This window comes from Aspergillus pseudonomiae (assembly GCF_009193645.1).
Source record: "Aspergillus pseudonomiae strain CBS 119388 unplaced genomic scaffold BDV37scaffold_12, whole genome shotgun sequence".
Classification (NCBI taxonomy): Eukaryota; Fungi; Ascomycota; class Eurotiomycetes; order Eurotiales; family Aspergillaceae; genus Aspergillus; species Aspergillus pseudonomiae.
This window is the reverse complement of record NW_022476004.1, coordinates 157,477-173,628: the sequence shown is the minus strand read 5'-3', so window position 1 is coordinate 173,628 and position 16,152 is coordinate 157,477. Positions and strand designations below refer to the sequence as shown.

General features: G+C 49.7%; 7 protein-coding genes across 7 annotated transcripts; 2 read left to right on the top strand and 5 right to left on the bottom strand.

The window, feature by feature from the left end:
• The first annotated feature begins 1,133 nt into the window (after window positions 1-1,133).
• Window positions 1,134-2,622, top strand: BDV37DRAFT_291010 (concanavalin A-like lectin/glucanase domain-containing protein). The gene is made up of 4 exons (XM_032088848.1): window positions 1,134-1,385; window positions 1,439-1,990; window positions 2,050-2,250; window positions 2,351-2,622. The coding sequence occupies exons 1-4, from the start codon at window positions 1,256-1,258 to the stop codon at window positions 2,605-2,607; spliced, it is 1,140 nt and encodes a 379-aa protein (XP_031944524.1). The 5' UTR covers window positions 1,134-1,255; the 3' UTR covers window positions 2,608-2,622.
• A 677-nt stretch (window positions 2,623-3,299) lies between these two features.
• BDV37DRAFT_269331 (OPT family oligopeptide transporter) lies at window positions 3,300-5,728 on the bottom strand (the record flags this gene model as incomplete). The annotated part of the gene is made up of 3 exons (XM_032084349.1): window positions 3,300-5,230; window positions 5,289-5,456; window positions 5,500-5,728. The coding sequence occupies 3 exons, from the start codon at window positions 5,726-5,728 to the stop codon at window positions 3,300-3,302; spliced, it is 2,328 nt and encodes a 775-aa protein (XP_031944523.1).
• A 983-nt stretch (window positions 5,729-6,711) lies between these two features.
• BDV37DRAFT_269330 (Clr5 domain-containing protein) lies at window positions 6,712-7,920 on the bottom strand (the record flags this gene model as incomplete). The annotated part of the gene is made up of 3 exons (XM_032084348.1): window positions 6,712-6,770; window positions 6,921-7,735; window positions 7,790-7,920. 3 exons carry the CDS (start codon window positions 7,918-7,920, stop codon window positions 6,712-6,714), a joined length of 1,005 nt encoding a protein of 334 aa, XP_031944522.1.
• An 889-nt stretch (window positions 7,921-8,809) lies between these two features.
• BDV37DRAFT_269329 (rRNA 2'-O-methyltransferase fibrillarin-like protein) lies at window positions 8,810-10,782 on the bottom strand (the record flags this gene model as incomplete). The annotated part of the gene is made up of 5 exons (XM_032084347.1): window positions 8,810-9,887; window positions 9,939-10,207; window positions 10,261-10,442; window positions 10,502-10,549; window positions 10,629-10,782. The coding sequence occupies 5 exons, from the start codon at window positions 10,780-10,782 to the stop codon at window positions 8,810-8,812; spliced, it is 1,731 nt and encodes a 576-aa protein (XP_031944521.1).
• Window positions 10,783-10,815: 33 nt separating this feature from the next.
• BDV37DRAFT_28845 (RING finger domain protein) lies at window positions 10,816-12,269 on the top strand. Its single transcript, XM_032088269.1, has 2 exons — window positions 10,816-11,273; window positions 11,325-12,269. Exons 1-2 carry the CDS (start codon window positions 10,985-10,987, stop codon window positions 12,182-12,184), a joined length of 1,149 nt encoding a protein of 382 aa, XP_031944520.1. The 5' UTR covers window positions 10,816-10,984; the 3' UTR covers window positions 12,185-12,269.
• On the bottom strand, window positions 12,245-14,158 carry sld2. The gene is made up of 2 exons (XM_032088245.1): window positions 13,888-14,158; window positions 12,245-13,805 (listed from the first exon to the last, which is right to left on the bottom strand). The coding sequence occupies exons 1-2, from the start codon at window positions 14,027-14,029 to the stop codon at window positions 12,355-12,357; spliced, it is 1,593 nt and encodes a 530-aa protein (XP_031944519.1). The 5' UTR covers window positions 14,030-14,158; the 3' UTR covers window positions 12,245-12,354.
• Window positions 14,159-14,397: 239 nt separating this feature from the next.
• Window positions 14,398-15,442, bottom strand: BDV37DRAFT_241195 (sucrase/ferredoxin-like domain-containing protein). Its single transcript, XM_032081157.1, has 2 exons — window positions 15,079-15,442; window positions 14,398-15,024 (listed from the first exon to the last, which is right to left on the bottom strand). The coding sequence occupies exons 1-2, from the start codon at window positions 15,364-15,366 to the stop codon at window positions 14,449-14,451; spliced, it is 864 nt and encodes a 287-aa protein (XP_031944518.1). The 5' UTR covers window positions 15,367-15,442; the 3' UTR covers window positions 14,398-14,448.
• Window positions 15,443-16,152: the final 710 nt, after the last annotated feature.

Sequence of the window (16,152 nt, the reverse complement as noted above, 5' to 3'; positions counted from 1 at the left end):
CTTTGTGTCGGGTCTTGGGTATGCGTCCAGAATGACTTGTCACAATTCAACCTCCAACAATGCGGGAGGCTTTGTTGTTTGTTTCTTTGAAACGTGACATTTTGTCCAGGGTCACATGAGTGCCCAACACAACAAATGACTTGGTGAAACCCTACAAAAGAGATTTGGAATTTACAATCCCATCCTTTAGATTGTTTCAAAAAGCATACAATGCATGAAAGAGTCAATGTTTCAGAATTGTCTTACGCTCTTGCACAGCACTATACTACAGCAGTATCGTACCATACTATATAACTTAAACTCAGAAACCCCTGTCGAAAACTCTCCGAGACGCAACTAATCTTGTACACTGATCTCAGGACCAAGTGTCGAACCTACCTCATTCTTTATGCGGATATGTTAGAAATCCCTTGCTTAAACACAGTCCAGGCGAGGCTCTGATCCTCACAGCATTTGGAAGGGAAGCGAGCGCCTACATTCCTCACAGAACCTTGCTACGGAAGACCACACGTGGGCTGCCGTAACTCAGACTCGTAACGTCCGGCAGTATGTGAAAAATGCACTAGCCATTCAGCTCTGTCAGATGAGGTCAATGTATGCGAAGTCGCTTGATCATACCTACTTCAGAGCTTAGGGCGAGACAGAACGATAGAGTTTCCTATCTGCTCACGCGAGCTTGTTCCACCGAAACCAGCAGATGAAACGAACAAGTAGTATATACGATTAAGGAGGAAAGGAAAGTGGGACTGTCTATTACCAATTCCTGGACATTGCAGCCAGAGTTTTATACGCACGTAGGTGATGATAGTAGAGCAGATAGAAACTCTCTGAACCCGTCACAGTGTCACAAGAATACCCGAGTAGCATATACGACATGTTGAGGTCGTAGAGAAGTCTTAGCAGCGGCAACGTTGTGCTTTTTATTTCTCAGCATGCTCTGGTACTCACCTGAACACAGTCCTATTTGAGTTATTCTGAGGCATTTTGCTGACTGTTTGTCATCCAGTGAATTTACAAAGTGTACAGTGAAGTTCAACTTGGCTTCAGATGACCCGACTAAAAATAGCCGGGCACGGTAAATTCACTCTCTGAGCCATAGTCTATAATAAGACATAGAAGCAATGGATCTCTCTGTTCTACGACTTCCTTGCACTCTTTTATCTGTTGCCTTACCCTCTTTCATTTGTTGTCGTATTAAAGCAACCTTATCGCCTTGGAGCTAGTCCCTGGCATCACTCTCGTTTCGACCACATAGATGCGCGAAACCATGTTCGCACAGAGTATGAGCTTCTCATGCTACATCATGGCCATGGCCATGACCATCCTGTTGCTGCCTTATCTGGCAGATGCTCAAACCTTCACCTCGTGCAACCCCACAAAGGCTAGTGAGTGATACCTTTACTATGACAATCCCAGGTCGACGAGCTAACTTCGACAGCCTGCCCCAAGGATCCTGCCTTTGGCACCTCAGCTACATTTGATCTCACCAAGTCGCTCCCTAGCAGATGGAAGTCTATTGGAACGGTGACCCAAGACCAAGACGGCGTGGCGTTGACCGTTGCCAAGAAGCTCGACGGCCCTGTCATCCAGTCCGACTTCTACATCATGTTCGGCCGAGTGGAATTCACCATCAAAGCTGCACCGGGGACTGGGATAGTCAGCAGTGCAGTCCTTCAGTCAGACTCTCTGGATGAGATTGACTGGGAGTGGCTTGGTGGGGACAACGCTCAAGTTCAGACGAACTATTTTGGAAAAGGCGATACCACCACCTATGACCGTGGTGCCTTCCACCCAGATCCCGGGAACCATGATGCCTTCAAGACGTACACGATCGATTGGGATAGCAATCGGACTCTCTGGCAGATCGATGGCAATACCGTTCGTACATTGGAGGAAAAGAACGCCCACGGACAGTATCCGCAGACACCCTGTTTCATCAAGGTTGGCCCTTGGGCTGCGGGAGATCCGTCCAATGCCCAGGGAACAATTGGTACGATATATGCCTTCTGAGCCCTAGTTTATGAGCGACTAACTAACCTTAAACCCTAGAATGGGCTGGTGGCCAAGTCGACTATTCTAAAGGACCTTTCACCATGCACGTGAAATCGATCAAGGTCACAGACTACTCAACTGGCTCTGCCTACGAGTATACGGATAAATCTGGCTCATGGAAATCCATCAAAGCGATTGATGGAAGTGTCAAGGGCGACAGCTCGGGGGCTGCGACAACATCCCGGGCCTCTTCTACAGGTTAGTCTGCCATCCATCACCTTACGATTCACCATGCTATCTTAACATAACCTTCTACCCGGAGTGACTCTACCTCAAACTGACGTCTAATTCTCCCAAGTCCTTTCTGCAACAACTCTTTCGGTCATTTCCAAGGTCCCTGCCACGGCCTCGCTCACTTCCTCAGTCCTGGGCACCTCACCTACGACCACCTCGAGCCACAACAATAGCACCACCTCGAACCCTACATCCAATGCCGTGTCATCATCCTCACCATCCTCGAACCAACCACCACTAGCCACTGGCGCAGCAAGCAAGAGCTCACTGAACAAATACCTCACCGTTCTGCTCCTGCTAGCAGCCCCCTTTGCAATCTGAGCCCAGCGTAGCTCTCCATCATCGACTGCTCAAGACAGAACTCAATTCCCTTCCTTACAGAACTATCTTCCAGAATGCTGCGCATTCAATACTATTCTTTTCTCGAGACCCATTTCACCATAGTACCTTATTTTAGGAATTGTCAATGATCCACCTGTACACACAATCGATGTAACCCTTCAACATAGAAAGAAACTCCCAATTACCAAACATAGTCCCTGGTCTTTGAGTCTACTACTACGGTACCATGGATTCAGGATTCGGGTCTAGTCAACTGCTTAACCATGGTACCCAATGGCTGTTCGCCAGCCTGCATTGAAGATCGTAATTAGACATGCGTGGCAAAGTGGCATCGATTGGTAGATGTGCATTTGGCCCCCAGGTTAAGCAATTAGCCGACGGTTGGGCCTCCTGCGCGTGGAGATTTAGTCTGAAAGGTGGAGGTGGATTCGTAAGGCTATTGTTTTAGCGTGGTTTGGGGGCATAATGTCTGTCGTAGACGTATTGGGAAGGTGGTTAATGTGGGATTGTATATTCTTATAGTAGATTTTAGTTTCTCGGGTGGATTAATGGGGGTTAGAATGAGAGGGATCTAGATTTTAACGGTGTTGGTTTTACTATAGGTGCTGTACTTCAAATTTTGCATAAGAGGTATCTTGTCTCCGTGCATGTATATAAGATGACTGCTTCATTTACAAGCAATGATCCGGATTACCCTTTGGATTTCCCCACCACGTAGGAAACGGACGTTCCTTACCAGCAGCCCCAAAAACCGCAAACGAGAGAATGAAGATGATAATCTGAGACCCTCCGTCCATCGCAGCACCAATGAGGTAATTGTACTTGTTGTATATCTCCGGTAGGCGGCGTCTGAGCCAGAACTGCGAGAAAAGACCGACAACAATGGATGACCAAATCCATGATGTGTTTCCATAATATGGATTGCCGGCGTATGAAACAATGATCGCTGTGTTAAGCGGCAGCTTTCGTAGACGAGGGATCACTTTCTGTAAACCCCAGTGCAGGATTGGCAAGGCAAGGCCGATAACTAGACAGAGGGGCACGATGAGATATCGACTGTTGACGCCGTACATCTCCTTTGCGAGTGCCCATGTGATTGCCTGGGTATTAAGGCCTTGTATGGTTGAACCACTCCAGACGCTGTTTCCCTGTGGGTCGAGGAGGATCTCACGTTGGGAGCTCACAATCGTGGTCATGACGACGTAGTTTAACCCTGCGCCGAGGAGAGTACCGTATATTTGAGTGGCGAACATGATTCGGTGAGGGACTTTGGTGTATTGCCCGATTTTGAGCCAGTTAGCTAAGTTGACAGAGAGAAGGATGCACTGGTGGGACCAGCTGGCGAAATAGAGATTGGCCAGCGGGCGGCCCGGATGAAGGGCACCTGCCACCATCTTGGACAGCTGGTTGGTGGAAACTCCGGTTCCGTAGAGACCATAGAGGATGCAGGAGAAAGGGGCAATGAAAGCACCGAGAAGAAGCGAAACGATGTAGCCCCAGACTGGGAGAGTGGTTTCGCCTTTGATGTTGACAATCAGTCCGGCGACAAAGGCCAGGACGAAAAGAACCAGGTACCACCACATGGGGACTTCCTTATACCTCAGCATCGCCTGATAGTGTGGATCCGGTTGAGACCTGCTACGTGCCTGCTTCCATGCGAGCACCATGTCTTTGCCATAGAAAATGAGAACGTGGGTAATCAATGCACCGATGGCCAGGTTCTGGGTGAGGTACCCCCAGACAGTGCTTGAAGTCAATGAGGGTAGGCCTATTTCCTCGAGCTTGGTAAAATCAATGGTTCCATGGCTGTTTATGACGGCTGACGTTGAGAACTGTGTGCCATTGCTCTGGAAAAGAGAAGTGGACATGAACGGGAAGGTTTTGGCATCCCAGGCATTGCTGTAGTATAGGCCGAGTATAGCAGCGTACAGAATGATGTAACCAATCCAACTGTTCAGCTGTTGCTTAAATGGCAAGGAAAGGTAGGTGCTCTGGATATATTGCCAGTCCAGCGAAAAATTGAAGAGGCCCATACCTTCGTTGGACGACGCGCCCCCAAAGATCGTAGAGAAAACGGTGCGTGTGTGCTTTGGCGCGTTCATGGAGGCGAGACAGAAGATAGAGAAACCCGAAAGCCAAGTCATGATGTACGTGGGAAATAATTCCCACGCGGCGGTAAGTAACAGAGCCCAGCCAAACTTGGTCAGACGCTTTTTGTTGGCGCGCCGGTCAAAATGGAGATTCTGGTAGAGCACCACCTGAGGTAAAGTGGACCAGTACACCATTTCCGCAGGGTAAACAATCAGCGGCCGCATCACACCTGCGAGGACAAATCCACAAAGCGCCATCGAGAAGGTTCCCAGGACCGCGGTGGTTGCGGACACACTTCTATCGTAGAAAAGTCGTTCCACGGCATATATCTCTACACCATTGAGGCCGTTGTTTCCAGACGACGCGATTAGAGCGGCTACCACATGCTCTTTGATGGCAAAGCGCTGCCCAAAATTAAGAAAGCTGAGTACATTCTGTAGCCATTTCCATTTGAACCTATCAGGCCGGGGAGTAAGACGGGCCCATGCTTCACCAAAGACATAGACGAGCACTGTAGGCAAGGGTGTAAGTAGACAGGACGGATATACACCGAAAGGGGACAGGCCTACGCTGCAGAAAGACCGCAGACACTTGAGCTTGATATGGCTTGAAGACATAAAGCATGGTGATCACACTCGAAAGTGCAGTGAACACTGAGCCTAGGACGATAGAACGAAATGTGAAAGAAGGGTCCCCGTCATCTCGGACGGATACAATGAATTTGGATACATCGGCGCCTGATGTAAAGCATTAGCTGTAAGTACCAGGAACCCGGGTTACAAAATTGGTTACCGTTCTGGATGACGGGATGTCCCTTCACATATACAGCACCATCGTCGTCACCCCGAGACCCTAAAGACTCTTCGCCATCCGTTTCGCGTGGGTTGCCCGTCGTCTTCTGTTCACTGACCGTCGCATATGTCTCGTCGGATTTATTGACACGTTTTGTCACCTGAGAGCCACTCAAGACTTCGCTCCCATCGACAGGAGCTTCCACATAGCTAGGCATTTTGGCGCTGCCAAAGCGAGAAGGTGGGCCAGGAGGGGATCAAAGATAAGAGATTGTTTTAGATAGCTCCGGAAATAAAGAGACGATGGACAACCGGCTGGACTCCCATTTTGATCTATCACCCAGGGGGAATTGAACAGAGTATACTGAGACATGCCACATTTTATAACCGGCGTCCAACGGCCTTCCGGTCTTTTCGCACCGTTCATCTTGCTGCTACTTAGTCCAATGGTGCGATTCCTAAGTTGAATGATAAGAGGTCCTGTCAACATTTGGTTACATCCAATAGATGATGCGATTTTAATCGCAATGGTGAAATCCCTGTAGTGCAACATTTGGTTCCCACACGGCTGTCCCCGTGACCAATTAAGCTCACGGCATTAAATTAACGCCCATGATGATCTTTGCCCTAAGATGGTGTTCCTCCTTAGCAGAATGTTTTAAGAGGGCTTCCCCGCCACCAGGATTGGTTCATTCCAGAGAGCCTTTATGCTCAAGCCTCGCACAGGACGAGTTCACGTCGGGAGTAGATCCGAGATTTAATTTCCCGGTGCGGGATTCCTCGTGTGGAAGAAATGGTGGATCTCGAATAGATGCAAAAAGTTGAATTCTTTTTCCCAGTATAAAGGCAAAAGTGATGACACCAAGCCCCGTAAGGTGGCCTGCGCCAATAGGCCTCTATAATGCAGACGTCTCGAAGAGGATTGTGTGGGGAAACCGCAGTCAAAATGCCAAAGTTCATTTGCAAGGAGTGTGCGAGACTGTCCATCACTTGATCATATGTTTATATCCTTGACCCTCACCCACAGTCCCACCCCGTAATTTAACCTATAGCGCCACCCGATATTGGGATGGGCGAAGGGGTACTGCTAATGATTTTGGAACAATAGGTCCGTTGACAGTGCGGATGAAGCTGACTTTGATAGTCACAACCCCCAATATTAGTACTACCTCTGGCCTCCGAGTCCCATTCAATTTGCGTATCAGAGGATGTCCCTGTGCCCAAGAGCCCATGCATGCATCGAGCTAGGGGATCCGCTTTCTAGTTCTTTCTCATAATACAGATATCAAAACATCTCGAAAGACAGGTAATCGACTTCTCCTGGCTCCTGCTTCATTACCTTGATTCGTGCGGGATGAACGGGATAGAGCGAAAGTGTCTCTGGTCGCGTAGCTGCGGGTGGCAACTCACCGCTGTCACATTCCAGGACGTGCTGATGACCTAACAATGGCAATGTCTCGCCATTTTTGGACATCAGTGTCAATTCTCGGTATTGCGAGAATGTGGTAAGACTGAGTAAGAACATGCGACCAGTTGTCAATAGCAGTGCGTCGCGGTGGGAGTCGTCCCAGCCGGAGACATGTTGCTTCATCAGGTTGAGGAAGCAACCCAGGAATAGGTCGCTACAGTTGGCGAATGCTTCGTTATCGAATGTTAAGTACTTGGATAGTAGTTGAGTCAATGGATGCGACATTTCTAGAACGATACCACTCATCTGGCAGGTATACTTTAAGAATGACCATCCCAAGCGAGGCGAGATGCTCATAAGCTGGAAAGCGGCCATAAAGGTTTCGGAGGTGAGTAAGGGGCTTTCTGCCTTTAGGTTGGCTTTGTAGGTATCGAAACAACCGCCTAGGAGTTGAAAGCCAGCCTGTACCTGTCCGCCTTTCAGGAGTATAGTGACTGTGGTCATCTGTGCCAGCCAGTCGCTGTCCTGGAGCGATGCCATGAATGCAGGCGATGTCTGCCACCACCCGCGCGTTGAGTTTACATTGACGTACTTGTTCAGAATCTTAAGACAGTCCAGTACTTTCTGCTGATGACCTGGTGCTCCAAGACCTGGTGCCACAGTCGGCAACGCCGGTCGCTGGGAGGCTATCGACCGAGCAGTGTCGTCTACGTGTGCATGTGGTGTTTTGCTTGTCCGGCGCTGGGCATCGTCTTTACCATATCTGACGTACTTGGTGACATGCCATCTCTTCAGTCGCGCTTTGTACATACGCGCACTGTGAATTTAATGACTCAGTAGACATGGTGATGGAGGCAAGCACCTGTCTTACGTAGCTTGGAACTGGTGCTCTCGTCTCATGTGTTTCATGACATCTACAAGAGGCTTCTGGCGGTAAAGGCTCGTGATTGTTGCCCTATGTTCGGCAAAGTCCGCCTCAGTGGCCCATTTGGTCGTTGACATCCTGTCTCAGAATGTCCTAGCTTGACGACTTAAATGGTTAGGTGGCTGCCTTAGTGCGGGGGTGGGCGAGATAGAAGATTTTGACACGATTGGTGTATGTACTTGAAAATAAATTCGACGCTTGGGGAATTCCGTGGCAGTCGCAGAGATTTAATGTTGATGGACACACCACGGTGGGAAGAGCACTGATAATAGCCTCCGTCGACATTGGGGAGGATGTCACCTGGCCTGTGGAAAGGCTGAGCAGCGCACTGCCAGCCAACACAGTATTAAATTGGACAGGAGACTGGAGTCAATCCAGAGCCCGATGCTGCCGCTAGTTATCCACAGCCACCACATCTTTCCCGGATTAGTGCCAATGAATCCACACCTTTCTTATACCCCCCTGTTCCTCGCTTAAATCTTTCCAGTCAGATCTGCAAGAATTACTGTGAAAGGCACTGATACATTTATCTATGCGAAAATTGTTGGAAACCATAGAAGCGCCTCCATTGCACGGGATGTATTGCCGGATAAGCCTGTCATTGACCCGATCCAAAAATCAAGCATTCCAGTGGCAGAAGGAATATGGGATCCAGAGAGTCGACCGATATTGCAGATACAAAAGAAGTAGCGTGACCATCACATGGTCAACACGTGCCTCGAGCGTGCCCTTTAATTGAGCTACGAGATTGAGAGAAGGATCCCCGACGAGTCGGAGGGCATAAAAGCAAGATATTCAACGAAGGACTGGTTGCTATTAGTTTCCAGGCCCAACAGAGGTACATATGCCTGGAGAATGATTAAGTAAAATCATACAAGCGCCCAGAAGAGCAACTATCAACGCTATGTGGACATCATAAATGATGGTAAAACAAATCGAAGGTCTGCAAGCCTAATAGACGAGGGTCTAGTAGTTCATCACAGGGCCACCAGTCCCGGGACCAGGCTTCTCTTCATACGGCCCATCGTATCCAGTATAATCATCTAACGATCTATAGCCTTGGGGAGGTCCGGCGTCGCGCCCACGGCCTCTGCCACGTTGGCCCCCTCGGTTTGAGTGCCCTCTACCTCTAGGACCGGACCCACGTCCACGTCCACGATATGATCCGCCACGGCGAGGACCGTCTTCGTGATGATGGCGGCCACCATGCCGTGAGTTGTAGGGTGCTGGCCTTCCTGATGGGCCTTCCTGGCCAGTTCCGCCTGAATTTGCGTAGGAAGTGTCTTCATCACGATCTTGCGGATGACGTCTCTTGTGATTCTTATTCAAAAACTGGCTCTCCCACTCTCCTTCATGGGGATTTTGTTCTTCAACACGCAAAACCACTTTCTCGCCAACGACTGTTTCAAAAGTGAAAGTTTTATCAGCAGGCACAGGGTGCCAGTTTTGGATTTTGCCAGCGTCAATAGGACGGGCACCTTTGCGCACAGCTAAGACTACCACGGGCTGTGGGTTTTCTGTGTAATACTTCTCTGTTGCTGGGACCGGAGTTAACCGAGCAGCCCAGACTCTATGTTCAAAGACTGCAGTGCCGGTAACCTTCCACTTCAGCTTCTTACCAAGACCGCCGACCTTGTCTAGAATTGACCGAGGCGCAGGGCGAGGCGTGATTAGTATACTGTTAGCCATGTACTTAAGGTCATTAGAATCAGCAAGCCCCGAGGGCAGCATTGGGTTCAGTGTTTGACTGATCAAGCGACTCGAGTCCGCATTTGATATGAGGTACCCGGTGTAGAAGATGGTGCGCTTAATGCACAGGGGGCCATACGGCGACTTTGTACCATTGCCTGACCGGTTGCGGACAGCATCGTTGTGAGAATTGATCATACGTTGTACTTCGGCTGTTTCAATCACCGGCGACAGAAACGCAGCCCCTTCCGCTACCTGTATCACTTCCGCATTAACTGCTTTTCTGGGAGAGGGATTCTGCGCAGTCTGAAACCTCCGGTTCAGCTGCTCAAAGAACTCTCGGAAATGTTTAACACTGGGCTTGCGTTAACAGCAAAATTGATACAGAGAGGGATATTGCACTCACTGTTTCACACGGTCCTCGTAAACACGTATTTCGTCGGCCTGGCTATATGTGAGAATAAGGTCTTCAAGAAAAGATTGCTTGAACTCCATGGTAGTTGAGAACCGCTCGCTGTTTGGCCCAACCTCCGGCTTGAGGCAAATGAGGTCAAACTCCAGTTTCCTACTGTCAACTATTCGCCGGACAAGGCTTGCAAAGCCGCCCTCGCTTCGGCCAGTGAGTAGCACTGTCAATGCATCTTTCTGCTGCATGCTGAGCTTGACCAATTGTACCTACGACCTATCAGTCCACATGCTAGTCTTAGTTCAGTGTACGTGAGCCGCACGATTTGCTCATTCCACCATCCTTCCCAGCCACGAGCTTCTTCTTTCTCAGCACCTTCCCCAGTGGCAGCAAGTAGATTCGGGTCATGCCACCATCCCCCGTTTGCGAAGCTCTCGTAGGCTTGAAGAAAACCGATGGTCGGCCCGTTCCATAACTGTGGATTAGGGAGAGGACTCTGGAACACTGAGTGATATTAACCCCAAGACCCGTATGGTGATCTCTGCTATGTTGTATAGTCTTACATGTGTTGTCGAAGTCGTAGACATGGATCGCTTTCACGTGCGGCACGGCTGTTGTGCGGACGGAGGCAACGGAGTTAGCAATGAAGCCACATGCTATGAAGTATGGGGAAAGGAAATGACAACTCACGTGGCAGATCTCGATTGATTATTGACCACCGTCTCAAACCTGTAATAGTGCGTGAAGGGGGGCGTTGGTATTCCTGGGTCAGGGACCCGTTTGCCTGGCCGCGCGCCATTGCGGCAGAGTGATTCGCAGCTACCACGGCTCTTGCAGACTTCATGTTGTTGCGCTGACCTCTGAAATGCTCCTGGACTACCGAACCCGTTAGTGCATCTCCGTCGCCAAGCGTAGATTTGCTGTGTTGGTGACGGCGACCGGTTGTACGAGTCGAAGGACGAGGATCAAAAATTCGTGGAGGAATTTTTGCCCTGACAGCAGCCGACCGCAACGTGACCTCCGCCAACGACACTCCGACTGCCACGATGGACCGCCCTTGGAGAACCTCCATGAACAACAACTGGGAGAAAACTACGCTCGCGGGCCCATCAGAGGCCCATCAGTCACCAGATAATGTCGACCTGCAGCAGGAAATCATGCAGAAAACGCTGGAGGAGGTAGCGCAGGAGGAAGCGGATGGCAGCGTGGCCAACCCGTGCGTCATTTGTCTGGAACTGATCTCAGAACCTGCCGTCGCGGTTCCCTGCAGGCATGCGAATTACGACTTTCTGTGTCTTCTAAGCTGGCTAGAAAACCGTCGGATTTGTCCGCTTTGTATGATCCTCCTTAAGGAATTGAAAGGTTCTTTTCTAATTTAGAGTCTAGGCAAGAGTGACGTTTCCGCGGTAGAATATGAGCTAGATAGCCCCGAAGGCCCGAAGGTCCATCGATTAGAAGCTCCTTCAGAAGCCCTCCCAACCCACACCACGTCTATATCCCGTCCAAATTGTGTTCACCGTCGTGCGCGCCGCCCCCGGCCTCATGTTCAACGGCAAATTCCGCTTTCGCGCGATGACGAGGTGAGCCGACGACAACATGTCTATCGCCACCAGCTTTATTCCCTAAGGGTCGGATCGAATCGCCTTTCACAATACCAAGAACTGACGCCGGGAAAGTTCCAAAATGACGAGGCTCTTATTTCACGTGCTCGTACTTGGATACGGAGGGAACTGCAAGTTTTCGACTTTCTACACCGCACAGACGCAGGCCCGGGCCAGAGTTCAGTGGCTCGTCCGGGACAAGCAAGACTCGAAAGCCGCCGAGGAAGCAATGCGGAATTCTTGTTGGAGTATATTATTGCCATTCTCCGCACCGTTGACATTAAAGGCAGCGCTGGGCAAGCGGAGTCTCTCTTGCAGGATTTCCTTGGCCGAGATAATGCACGCTTGTTCTTGCATGAGTTGCAGGCATGGCTTCGAAGCCCCTATACATCACTATCGGACTGGGACCGCAATGTTCAGTATGATGATCCGAACAGGAGGACAGCTTCATTTAGATCTCGTCCAGGACCTCAGCTGTCCGATCGTACAACGTCCCCGGTATACAGGAATAATGACCGCGTTGTTCATGGGAGGGTTTCAAGACCACCGCCCTCTCGTAGACCACAACATCGGGAAAGATCTCGTGATGCCGTAGCCCAAGCGCGAAGAATACAATACGCACGGGACCGCTATGTCCCAGATTGACGGTTATGCCACGCATAAAGCATTCTATACAGGTTTGATGAAGTTACGAATCACATGGCATGTAAAGAGGTTATATAGAATAAAACTGTATAATATTTCTAATGTGGTATCTCTGAATATGCTGTAGTCGTTTCTCATAAATGATGCTGGTGTTCACTAGGCATTGTTCTTCATCGTCTCCTACCGAAGCGCCCTGCGCCTCTGCCTTTCGAGTTCTTATTTCTGAGCTTCAGTGACCGGTAATTTGCATGCGCCTCGGGATTGACCTTCCTCTCGCGAGGCTTAGTTTGTCTCTCTTTCACTTGAGGCTGGGGTTTCTCCCGCTTCTTTGTGGGTGGCGGCTCTACAGCCCCGATGGCATCCCTTATCCTTTCCGAAAAGCTTTTGCTTCTAGCGGGGGGCTTAGATTGCTCCTCGTAATCTGAATCAGAACCAGAATCAAGCTCCGCCTCTGAGATTGAATGCAGCGAAGCGGCATCTGGAACATCATGGGTCTCGTCGCCAGTGGCACCTGGCTGCTGCGTTTCTGGCACCGCCGCCAGCTCATCATCGTTTTGGTCCACATTATCGGTAACATCTTCATCATCTGACACTGGTAACTGTGACTCGCGTTTTGGCTTGGAGACCACCGGCTTCATGCGAACCCTTCGTGTCGTTCGCTTTTGCCCTTTCTTCTTAAACGTTGGTCCCGGATCCTGGTCGGCAGTCTGACTATCAATCGCTTCCGCATTTAGGCCGGCTTGTTCTGCTTCTATCTCGCGGAGTACGTCTAACTCATCCTCCAGACGCTCTTCTTCCATGTCTCGTAGTCCTTGTACCAAGGCAGAGAGTCCTTTGCCTACAAACTGGGGTCTTTTTCGTACATTGATTGGGCTCAGGCCTTCACCGGTGGGATTTGACGCAGCGTAGCGTGCTGAGTTGGATCGTCGCAAGAATGCTGGAGTCTCTGACTCCGGCGCTCCTCGGCCAGGGTCGTTAGCGCTCGGCTGAGGCGAAGGTTCACGGCGAATCGCATCGTTCCGATTGTCCATCATGGTAGCGTAACGCCATGTTGTCGGTGTCGCAAATAAAGCCGAAAGCATATAACTCTTGCTTGCGGAAGCAGGTGTCCGGTCCCCTCGTGGACTGTCTTCCTCTTCCTCTTCCTCTTCCTCCGCAATGGTATCCAGTGTCCTTCTTTTCGATGGGGTCTGCGCCGCCGCTCCACGTACACTGGCCAGCCTTGCCGCCGTTGGGGTCGCTGTACTTCCGCCCGATTCGGATAGTAGGTCGAAAAGACCGAGTGCCTTTCCATCTCTTTGAGGAGTGGGTCCAATGGCTGTCTTCAATGGTGACGACTGTTGATGCGTCGATGGGCTGAACAGCCTGCGCAGGGCTGACGGAGAATCATAGGGATCAACTTCCGATGGATGTCCACGCTGCTTGGAGGGGGTCGTGAAGAGTCCTTTGGCCGCCTTGCGAGGCGTGGATTCAAGGCGGGTCTCATGGGATCCAGGGGGTGATGCATGCTTGCGTTTCTTGGGGCGCTCTTGCAAGTTAACCGAATTGGGATTGTGTTTCTTCTCGTATCGAACTGATTTCTCCAGCGATTTCAATCGAGAGTATTCCTTATACTTGGCCGCTGGCACAGACAAGGAAAGTTAGCTCATGACGCTAACAGAGTGGAAGCGAGTTGCACGGTGACTAGGTAATTCGTTACACACCAATCTCGGGCGCTTGCTTGATATCGCTCCGGTCCGCTTTTCTTCCCTCATTTGCGGCGGCGAAAGCTCTTTCCCAGTCCTTTAGTTCTGCACGGAGTTGCGCTGACTGCGCCGCAATATCGGAAACCTCGACACTCGCCATTATCGCATGTCGTAGAAGGATTTAGAGAAGGGTGAGAATAGTGGACAGATTATACTGGACAAATTATACAAAAATGCAGTTCAATTTCAATATTTGTTATGGTAGTAAAGGGACCGATGGTAACGGTGGTAAGTCGTGGTCGTGCCAGGACTGCGTATGGAAAGCCAATGCGGCCAGTCCGCATTTATTCATTTTCCTCTAATCGGAGTCCCGCCGTTGGTTCCTTTTTTTGTCGCGTGCGCGAAATCAATTAACGCGGTTTTATGACGTAACGTGTTTTGGGTTTCTGCAGTTCTTTCGGGAACCTCGCTTGACATCGATACCATCATTATCATTATCATTATCAATCTATCTATCCCACTATTATAATTTTATACTGCTATATTCGCACCCAAGCAGAACAATATGATCTGCTATCACTACCAACTCGTCAATCCCCGCTGCCTGTCAAACCCTCCTCTTAACTGAGACTCGGGGTGAACAACCTTCCCCTGCAAGATTGTATAGTTGACAACCCCTTCACAATGTTCTGGCTTGACTCTTGCTAGCCAAATCATTTGCTCTGCCTGTTTTCGGTAGATCAGAACATTGGCTGAAAATTTGTGGCCGCCCACGTGGGAAACAAAGAAGATTCCAACACCACCTGGGCGCTCGTCAGCCGCATCACGATACAACCCCTGGGGTCGCAGATGTCGCTCTAATTCTTTCTTAATTAGCGGGGCAGTAATTCCACATCGCGCATCTCGCCGCCTATGAGAGCAGAGAAGGACCACGTAGTCGTATTGGCATGGTCGAGAGGGCAATCGGGAACCAACTGGCTGTCCTTTGGAGGCATCAATGAAGCAGTCAACCACCTCTCTGACGTCGCCAGTAGTTACTGAATCCACGAAGGTGAATGAAGGTAGAAGCAGCACGGTCGTCCCTTGCGTAGTCTGATTATCGTCATCTGCTTCATTATTCGGGTTCCTGAGATTCGATGCCGAGACCATAATCCGCTAGTTTTGTTAGATCGTATCAAGAAAGGTGGAGTTCATGGTGGATGCACATACCCCATGCTTGGATTTGTTGGAACTGCTGTCGAAAGCTTCCATTAAGCTTCCCTTTTCATTCTCGACCCTCTCCGTCCAGTCTGATTTGCCCGTGGCGACCAAGACGTGCGTGTGAAACTCTTTGATGTGTCCGTAGAGGATTCGGGAGTTCTCGACCTTCACCTTTGACGGGAAGTGCACCGTACAATCGGCACAATCTAGTTTGCAGTTCGGTCCATCCTGTTTTGGATCTACCGTGGGGAAGATATAGTCGTGGCGGCTGCCGAGCGAGAGGAGTGACCGCAACATATTTTTATTTACCTGCTTTCTTGGCGATTTCTGGATACAAGATGAACCTCAGAATGTATTGAGAAGCTGATTTAACGTATTGACCGACCTTTTGGTGTGATCCATCTCGAGACCTAATTCCAAGCTATATACTAGCTCGGACATGCATCACCCCCGAGCCCCGAGCATTATCTCCGAAGGCTTTTACATGACAGGTATAGGGTATATTACATGGCTGCCTTGTGAGATCATATATATTTCATGAGGACTACAATTCTTCTACGCTGATACTCTCTCGGAATGTTAGTCAAGTAGTAGTTGTAATGCACGGTAATCGTGCTGATTGACAATCTAGACCTTCCTTCAATTTGTATACAAAATCCTGCTTTTGATTAGGGTTCAGAGTAGGGAACTATTTTTGGTTGCTTCTGGGGAATTTCTCATGGTGGAGTCGATACGGGCACAGCCGCAATGGAGGGATAGATACGTAAGGTAGAGCTAGAGTATTCTTAGAAGCAGTCAGGGTCCGGTACACATTCAACCGGATACATATGTATGGAGGTAGAAAGGTACAGAATACTGAGTACTCCCGATGCCAAATGGGGAATCTGCGGCTCCTGAAGGGGACAAGTAAACCCCACTTGAGCTTAACCTTTTCAAGCCTTTTTTGCTTTGTCTCGTCTTTATCTTGCCGCTGTTCAGGCACCAGGGTTTCAGTTACACGTCTTGTCGATCTTCAGATCTGTAATGTCGGAGCCTAACCAGGCCACACAAAAATAAAAACTGAAAAAAAAAAAAAAAAATTAA

Bases quoted from the DNA above. Each gene is read 5' to 3' on its own strand.
- BDV37DRAFT_291010 (XM_032088848.1), top strand. From the start codon at position 1,256: ATGCGCGAAACCATGTTCGCACAGAGTATGAGCTTCTCATGCTACATC. The intron at 1,386-1,438 runs GTGAGTGATACC...TAACTTCGACAG, and splicing joins GTGCAACCCCACAAAGGCTA to CCTGCCCCAAGGATCCTGCC. The intron at 2,251-2,350 runs GTTAGTCTGCCA...AATTCTCCCAAG, and splicing joins ATCCCGGGCCTCTTCTACAG to TCCTTTCTGCAACAACTCTT.
- BDV37DRAFT_28845 (XM_032088269.1), top strand. From the start codon at position 10,985: ATGGACCGCCCTTGGAGAACCTCCATGAACAACAACTGGGAGAAAACT. The intron at 11,274-11,324 runs GTATGATCCTCC...TTTAGAGTCTAG, and splicing joins CCGTCGGATTTGTCCGCTTT to GCAAGAGTGACGTTTCCGCG.
- sld2 (XM_032088245.1), bottom strand. From the start codon at position 14,029: ATGGCGAGTGTCGAGGTTTCCGATATTGCGGCGCAGTCAGCGCAACTC. The intron at 13,806-13,887 runs GTGTGTAACGAA...TGTCTGTGCCAG, and splicing joins CAAGCAAGCGCCCGAGATTG to CGGCCAAGTATAAGGAATAC.
- BDV37DRAFT_241195 (XM_032081157.1), bottom strand. From the start codon at position 15,366: ATGTTGCGGTCACTCCTCTCGCTCGGCAGCCGCCACGACTATATCTTC. The intron at 15,025-15,078 runs GTATGTGCATCC...TAACAAAACTAG, and splicing joins CCAACAAATCCAAGCATGGG to CGGATTATGGTCTCGGCATC.